At 29.7% G+C, this 9281-nt stretch overlaps 1 protein-coding gene across 1 annotated transcript; it reads left to right on the top strand.

Moving 5' to 3' along the window:
• The first annotated feature begins 6990 nt into the window (after positions 1-6990).
• LOC132942669 (testis-specific serine/threonine-protein kinase 4-like) lies at positions 6991-9154 on the top strand. The gene is made up of 5 exons (XM_061011267.1): positions 6991-7158; positions 7315-7484; positions 7583-7732; positions 8357-8630; positions 8966-9154. Exons 1-5 carry the CDS (start codon positions 6991-6993, stop codon positions 9152-9154), a joined length of 951 nt encoding a protein of 316 aa, XP_060867250.1.
• The last annotated feature ends 127 nt before the right edge of the window (positions 9155-9281 follow it).

Here is a 9281-nt window from a genome sequence, read left to right as displayed (position 1 = left end):
AAAAATTATAAACACATTTATTTTTTACAGACATCTGAACTTAAATTTGGTCGAAATTACATATTAAAACCAAGAATAACAATTTTAGTTATTTTTTTGTAATTTAAAAATATTATTTGTGGGAATATGAAACTTTTAAAATGTATTATTATATTTTATATTTTCAAATGTATTTTTTTGGCGAAAATGAATTTAACCCACTGTTGTGCTCAGTACCAGATCTAGCGATGGTAGGGGGGCAAGTTAGTTATTCTTGCCCCGGGCGCTGTTAGTATAAGGGCACTCAGGCAATCTTAAGTTTATGAAAAATAAAAAAGTCATGAACATAAAATATGTATATACTTATTTCCAAAAAATAATAATATGTATTACACAGTCATTTGTTATTTAACACGTTGAACGCCGATATGTTAACTCGTAAGTGACACGAGTAAGCGCCCATGGCCGGTGTCGACGATAGCGCTTAATTTTCGTCAGGAACAATGAATTCAGGAAAATACTTGTCAGGAATATTATGATGTGCGTGTGACGTGTGTAGTAAATGATTATTAGTGTGTGTACGTGTCCAGCACTACACAAGCAACGCCTACGCACGCGGCACGGGCAGAACAAGACTTGGTCACCACCGTGCAGGTGTTGCGCGCGTGAACGATCTAGAACGTGTGTCTTATTTGACTAAAAGTATATATTGTACTTGCGATAATACTTTTGAAAAATGATTTGAATTCATCATAATGTCTACCTAAGATCAGTCAGTCCACGTTTTAAGATTTCTTATTTAAATTCCGAATAATCAACGTTTGAAAATTCCGAAATTTAAAAATATTCAAACTAAATTTATAGATGTTGTGTGTGTGGGGGGGGGGGGGTGAAATTGGGAAAAGTGGACCGGCCGATCTCAAGTAGACATAATAACAAATTCAGATCAGTTTTAAAAATTATTATCGCATTACTAAGTCGATCAGTATGATGAACAAAAGATTGGTATGTTTTGGCTAAAATAACTGTTCATCACAAATCCCTTTAATCGCTATATTATACAACTTACTTTAATAGTTTATTATATTTTATATTTAAGTTTATTCTACAACTACACTGAAACATATTACACATTACAAGGTATTGTTTGTGAATCAAATTTATTTTGACCTTCGTCATTTAAAACGCCAAAAATACAAAGTATCAGTGCAAAACTTGAAAAGTAGGATGTCAAAAAATTTTCTATTTCGTACAGTTTTTATGACCGATGGGAAAACACTATTCTTTAATATTTATTATATAACTATGCCAAAGTGTTTTTTTGCTTTTTTAGTTGCATACTATTATTATAATTAGTGAATAATGAATATTTTGGTTTTTGATTAACTACGAGTTGAATGCATAAAACTAAAGTATTGTGTAATAGTTTAATGTTTTTTAAAATATTATTTCGTGCACCCCCATTAATTGTTTATAAATGCGCCCTTGATCCATAATCTGGTTATATACGAAAACATTTAATATTATAAATTGAACTACCTAGGTTTCATTGTATTTTTTTAATAGTTTTCACAATATTATTAAGTTGGTGCGTTATAGCTATTTACTTTTTACTATTGTTAATCATCGTAGACATTAAGTAATAGGGTAATATAGTACGTCTTAGAAATACCCAGAAGTAATCGTTTTTATATTACTTCAAGGTAAAATAGTGTGTAATCGTGGTATCTATAATCGAACCAAAGCCTGCGGGGAATAAGAACACAACAAATGCGAAACGATTAACAACAACAAACTCATTTTACAGTTTTATTTTAGCTACAATATAATAGCTAATAGCATGCCTACATAATATGGCAAAATCGCATTTAAAATACTTTTTGCGTCGTATAATTTATACAAAATTATTTTAAAATATTTATTAATATGTAGTGTTCCGTACAGATCATGATTCGCAGTTGATTTAATACTTAATAATGACAATATTAGGATTTAGGTATATTATATCAGCTATATAATAAATAAAACTGCAGTATTTAGTCAATTTCCAGTTGTCGCCCGGTGGTAGCCAGTAGGGCATTTTAAAACTACACTAGAAAAATTAAGGGATTCAAAACTTACTGTATTTCGAGCTATAAAGACCTATTTTCATTCAATCGTAGGTAATACATACTGGACGATCTAACTACACGGCATAGATTTTGAAAACACGTTTTTCGTCTTCTTTTCTTATTTAGATCCTACAAACAAATTTTGGATGTCAGAACCGTAGAAAGGGCTTGGTGAGACTGGCAAGGTGTGCAACGAAAAAAGGGGACGCAAAAGTCACAAAAAAATATACCTATGTTATTATTGTTATTATTAATAATATACATTTTATTTAGAATATCTTCAAAATAGTTAGGTATATACTATTATAATAGCTACACTATTGTACCTATCTTGTATAATCTATACTCTATAGTGTATTTTGTATAGGTGAATATTACAATGTACAAGTGTTTAGAAAATAATATGATATTATTATATTATGCCGAGTGCCCGAGTGATAATATTATGTGATATTAAGAATTCTTATTTTTATTTATAATTTATACTGCTGCTTATACCGCCACGGCCACATCATCACACACGAAGACACTCAACATAGTAGTTTTGAAAATTTATGTGCATTATTATTATTATAATATTATAATATTGTTAGGTATATATTTAACTTAAAAATAGGATTCAAAATGTATTATTTAAAGACTTCCATCAATATATTAATATTAGTTATGGGTAGGTTTATTTCAAAATTTAGTAATTTTATATGAGTCCGAAAGGAAGCACTTTGAGAATTTCTATATATTATATAAACAACTTTATTAAATAAGACATAAAGTACCTATATACTGATCACCATGTTAATTACCAATTGGACCACAGTTTACTACTCAGTACAATGTGTTAGTTATTTTAAGAGAATACGTCATATTGAATCATAATAAATAAAATTAAGGAATACAAATAAAATAGAATAAAACAATAATTGTAACTGTTCTAAGTTATTTAAATAATTAAGCTATATAATATAATAGACATATTAATTTTTAGCTTTTAAGCATTTCTTATTTTATTTGATTATACAATTTGTTAATAAGAAAAATATCAATAATTTAAAGTAGAATTGAATTAAAGTAAATAATATTTACTACAAAAAAGACAAAATTTTAGTAGGGTTTTTTCAAAGATTAAAAATAAAGAATAATAGACATAATATTTAGTATACATATATATTCATATTATATACATATTGCATTGTGTACAAAATACGGTCCCGGGGCCCGGGGGTATGACACCCCCATACCCCCCGTAGATACACCGTTGACAGTCACATGCCAATGAATATTATGAATTTTAATAATAATAACCAATATTTTTTTAATCTAAGTGGTTTTTATTATATATGTTTTTAAACGGAAATATCGATGAACGAAAAAAAGGAGCGTAATATAATTGGTGTAAAATATAATACAAATTTTATTTTAAGTACAACTGATCAATGTCCCTCAAAAACTACAATACTATATAGGTAGTCCGTCTCTGTTCCTATTATAGTGTATAGGTTAGGTGTAGTCACCAGTTTTTGTTTATCACAGCAGTAGGTAGGTAACATAATGTATGCAAGAATAATAAAATACGCATAGAAATTAGAAATACGTGTTTGAATTAATTTGTTCGTGTTGTATATGAATTATGAACTATAATATTGTAGTCACTATACTTTTGTGTACCTACAAATTATGATACAAGATATTATTTGCATTCACTAATCATATTATTAATCACGTATATTATCCACAATAAACCCGAATAGTGTATATAGGTAACCCAACGTAGTTGCGGATAATGTTTAAATAATCATTAAAACATTATGAATTATTTTATATGTAGGTAGTAGAATTTAAGTGTTTGCTTGTAATGACTAACAAGTTGTTTTTCTAGTTTTGTGCTTGTCTTTTAGATTCTGCGGAAAAGCTATGTATATCGTATATCGTGTAATCAATTGCACAACTGCAGTGTGTGTGTGTGTAAGTTTTTTCCTGAGGTTTGAGAATTTGCATATTATTTTTTTAAAGCTTCTCAGTTTATAATAATATAATAACCTACAGTAACTGAAATTTGATTATGTTTATATTGTTATTATAATTATTATCTATTTATTATTATTTTAATATTATAAATACAGAAGTAGCGGTGCGTTGTGCGTGCTGCGAATACGGTAGTAGGGATATAACAGCGGTACACATAGGTCATAGGTACTTAATAAAACATAAACATTTACCATTGATTACTATCAATGCATAGGTAGGTGCATATAGATGATTAACTCTATAGTTGCATGTATAGTGCGCACCGTGCATGTAGGTAATTATTTAACGACCTAATGCGCTGTATGACAGGTGTTTTATGATATTATTATAATGAAAATCAATACACCATATTATTACTTATTATTAAATATACAAATATTTATTTAATTTACACTTTTAAATAAAACCATAAAAAATATTCACTCGGAAATTCGTTGACAGTATAATTCTATTATTCTACCCCGAATCTATACATAGTTTTCAAGCACTGGAAATAATGGACTTATGCAAACTACGATGTTACCTGTACACTGCGCAACGACTTACATACGCAGTGCCGGATTTAGTGGAGATGCAGGGGGTACAGTGCTCCTCACATAAGACTCATATTATTTAAGGGGCTTCATATTAAAGTTTTAAATTGTCTTACTATGTAAATTGGTGAATACAATATTATTAAGTGTAGATAATTTATACTTAAATTAAATAATGGCCAAAAAAATATTTTAAGAAATTAATCGCAATTGCTTATTTTAGACGGTTGGGATTTGATTGTACAATTTATCATTATTGTTATGTTGGATTAACATATTTGTTTTTTAAAAAACATTAGTTATAGTATAGCCGTATAGGTATACAGTATAGATATATAGTTATACAATCGTAGATAGGTACTATATGTCCATATTTTGGTGGGGCTGCAGTCTGCAGTAGTCTCTCGCTGGACGAACAGATATAGATAACCGTGATTATATTGATTTTTATATTTTATTGTATAGGCACGGTTACTTGGTATGGTTTAAATGCGCATGATTATGTTATTGTTATTTTATTGTTATATATATGTTATTTTTTGTTTCTTATTTTGTGCATACTATACGTCTATACCTAGTTAGGTATTATATTTATTTTAAATTTTCTTATTAAAAACGTAATTTACCTACCATGTAGGTATACTTCCGTCTATTATTGAATTTTTAAATAGAAATGTCAAATGTCTTACAGACAGTTTCTTAGTGGAGCATCAGAAGGCGTTGATAATAAACAATTATTTGAGTAACTCAATTAGCTAATCGACTAACTAACATTACTATATTAAATATAGAATGAAACTGGACTACAGAAATAAATATTTTACAAATAACTAATAATTTTGCAAAATAAATGTCAAATCAAGAAAAAATGTATTTGAAATAAATGTATTTATGAAATTATAAATTAAAAATTATATAGATTGTAAATGCATATTAATAAATTGTATGATTAATATGAGAGAGAAAAAACTCAAAACAGGGATTATTATTTATTATTTTATTTTGCTCAATAATTTAATATAGGTTACTAGGTACCTCCTATATTGTGTAGAATTAGTTGGGTTTAATCCGTTTAAGTTAACCATGTAACAATAAATTGTGAAAAGTTATAATCTACAAAATATGTAGTTAATATATATTTGATTTATTTTTAACTCATTTAATATATGTATTTTGTATTGTTTTATTTTACCATAATTTACAGGAGAATACAGTTATTACTTTTTATCATGTTATCACTACCTATAGCAAATTATGCAAATAGTGCTTGTAAAGTATAACTGCATAAATACTCAGAATATAATTTTTTTTTTAGAATTTTTATCAAATTATGAAAAAAATATATTTTTACTAAACGATTGGACGGATACCAATTTTACGATAATGAATTTACGTCGGCTTTTCAGCATTTGGTGAAAGAAACTGCAACTGTTTTTTGTGCGAAAAATATGTACAGAATTATTATAATTAATAAGTACAGAAAACATTAAATATAAGTGCAAAATCATAAAATTAGTCACTGTAATTGTGTTCGTGTTCTTCAACTAAAACAAAACGGAAACAATAGAGAGCTGTATTATCTTATATAATATATAAGATAATATAGCTCTATAGTTATAGTAAATAATATATCTACAACCTATATAAAATCAAAGGCCTAAATAAATTGCAAATCCATAGCATTAGAACTGTTTTTTATATTTGGCCAAAACAACCCAAAATATCAGTGTAAAAATCTTTGCAATTTACATTTAGCAGAGTTTAAGAAGGGGTAAGTACCGGGTCAATCGACGGGCATTTAATTATTGTTACGGGCAACGCCGTACAGGATCAGTTATATAATGTATGGTCGTAAATTATAATAATATGACGTATTTGCCGATTACCCATTCGTTGGCAGACATACCGATTACTGACACAATAGTAGGTATGATATTATTATAATGAGATGATGTCGGTGACAATTTATGCTCTGCGCCACGGCAGTCGTCAAACTGGGAAATTTGAAATAGGTAGGTAGATAATTATTATTAATTTGTGTATGCGGGTAACCTAAATAATATTATTATTGTCGGCGACGATGCGTCGTACCGGACGACGGCTGACCGCTATGGGATAAATGTTCGAATAATTTAATATAGGTGCCCATATTATTATACCACAGTAGCCTTGGTAACGACCGTTTTGTAGATTTTAAACAATAATCGTATACGGAAAAGTTAAATTGAACGAACTATGGATACGCGAAAAAAATTTGTTTTGACAAATAATAAATTCATAGATAAATATACATAGGGATTTTAAAAAAACAAAATTTTTTACTATAAAGCAAAACTATTTGAATGGCTGATGGAGCAGAAAACGCAAACACTAACGTGAAACCAGAAAAAGTTGAAAAAAATAAATCAAAAGAAAAGAAAAAGTCAAAAGATCAAAAGCTTTCGGTGTTAGAAACGCACGGGTACACTGTTGGCCGAAGCGTGGGTAGTGGATCATACGCTACCGTTAAGGTTATAAATTATTGTATAATGTATATAATAATTCTTATTTAATTCTCAACTAATACGATACACAATAAATGCTATTATTTAAAACAATTATTGATAAAAAAAAAAACAAATATGAAAAATATAATACGTTTTAAAATAATATGTACCTACCTATAGATTGCACATTCCGAACGCCATAGGTGCAATGTGGCAATTAAAATTGTTTCAAAACTTCAAGAGGCGACCGATTATTTAGAAAAATTCCTACCCAGAGAAATCGAAGTGGTCAAAGGCCTTAGGCACGATAATTTAATCAGATACTATCAAGCGATCGAAACAACACACCGGTAATAATTATTATATAGATACTTTTGCAGTCGCGGTGCATTATTACGCATACTTATCTAGTGTGCGTCAATAGAAAAATATACACTTGACATTTTAGAGTTTACATCATTATGGAATACGCGGAAAATGGGAGTTTATTGGACATCATTAAAAGAGACGGTAAAATAGACGATGATAGAGCTCGAAAATGGTTTATGGAACTTGTTAACGCTATAGAATATTGCCACACAAAAGGAGTCGTACACAGGTACCAATGTTAAGTGTCTTATACTCTTATTATAGATCAGGGGTCAGCAACCAGACGATCGAGATTGGCTGGTCGATCTTTAGAGAAATATTGGTCAATTTTATTAAAAAATAAAAACTTATTATACCAGTACCAGTACCTATCATCGGTTGATCACGTGCGTTATCTTAAACACGCGTTTACGCTTTATATACAAAGTATAACCACTAGCGAAGAAAAAGATACAATTTTCCGATGGAAAAATAATAAAAGAAAAACATAAATATACAATTTATTATTATGCTGTATATAATAATATAAATAATATACCTACCAAAATAAATAGTAGGCGATCACCAAGATAAGTAGGTACTTAAAATTAGCTCACTTTAGTGGCGTAGCCAGGATTTCTAAAAGGGGGCCAATAAAAAAACCTTATAAAAATCAAATTTGTATACACAATACACAATACATAAAAAATATAGAGATGGCCGATGGGGGAGGGATAAATGACCCCTCTGCCATCCCCCCATCGGCTAGGTAAGACACTGGCTCACTTGTTGGGTAACGTTGGCGACCTCTCTGGCCCTGTTATAAATAGACCGCCATCGTTTACATAGAAATCAAAATGATTTTTGTTCTTAGAGACATAAAATGTGAAAACTTGTTGATGGACACCAGTTACAATATCAAGTTATCGGATTTTGGATTCGCTCGAAATAATATGATAAAGAAAAATGGTCAGATGAAAACGAGCAGCACGTTCTGTGGCAGTTACGCTTACGCGTCACCAGAAATATTAAAAGGCATACCCTATCAGCCCAATACCTCTGACATTTGGTCCATCGGAGTAGTGCTTTACGCCATGATATTTGGAACTCTGCCCTTTGACGATACAACTTATCAAAAGTTACTAAAAGTAGGTACCAAATTGTTTGCAGCATTATATAATATATCAACCTGCTGTCTTCAGTACCACAGTGAACTCATATTATATTCCTGGTGATAGAAATCATGGGTCTGGATAGACCAAGAATATTTTTTTAGAAATTTGGTTAAAGTTTCTCGAGGGCTGAGAGTAGGTTGAAATAAACGATTCTTGGTTGGGTTAATATTAAATATTTAATCTGCCCTGGGGTTCTAATTGTTATTACTCTCACCACGCCACTGATTACGTAAATAATAGATAATAACTAATGAAGTATACAAATTATTTAGCAACGAATATTTTTTGTCTTATTTTTTTTTCACTAGCAAGTACAAAAGCCAGTTTCATTCCCTCGAGACGTAATTATTTCCGATTCCTGTAAACAGATGATAATAAAATTACTGGCACCGTTGAAAGTTCGTTTGAATATATCAGATATTAAAAATCAACCGTGGAGTCAACCGCCAGACAAAAGTCCAACTGATAAAAATGAGCCCGAACAAACAGTATCTTGACGGGTAATTAACGAGAAGATATTAATAACTATGTAGTACCTATAAATAGTATTCAAGAGTGTTGTCAACGGATCTGATTTTTAGGAACTGAATGTAGGCAATTTACGAGCGCATTTGTTCCGTATAA

Source organism: Metopolophium dirhodum, chromosome 1, assembly GCF_019925205.1.
Source record: "Metopolophium dirhodum isolate CAU chromosome 1, ASM1992520v1, whole genome shotgun sequence".
Classification (NCBI taxonomy): Eukaryota; Metazoa; Arthropoda; class Insecta; order Hemiptera; family Aphididae; genus Metopolophium; species Metopolophium dirhodum.
Note: the sequence above shows the minus strand (reverse complement) of the source record. Positions and strands in the feature narration are given on the sequence as shown.

Bases quoted from the DNA above. Each gene is read 5' to 3' on its own strand.
- LOC132942669 (XM_061011267.1), top strand. From the start codon at position 6,991: ATGGCTGATGGAGCAGAAAACGCAAACACTAACGTGAAACCAGAAAAA. The intron at 7,733-8,356 runs GTACCAATGTTA...TTTTGTTCTTAG, and splicing joins ACAAAAGGAGTCGTACACAG to AGACATAAAATGTGAAAACT. The intron at 8,631-8,965 runs GTAGGTACCAAA...TTTTTTCACTAG, and splicing joins CTTATCAAAAGTTACTAAAA to CAAGTACAAAAGCCAGTTTC.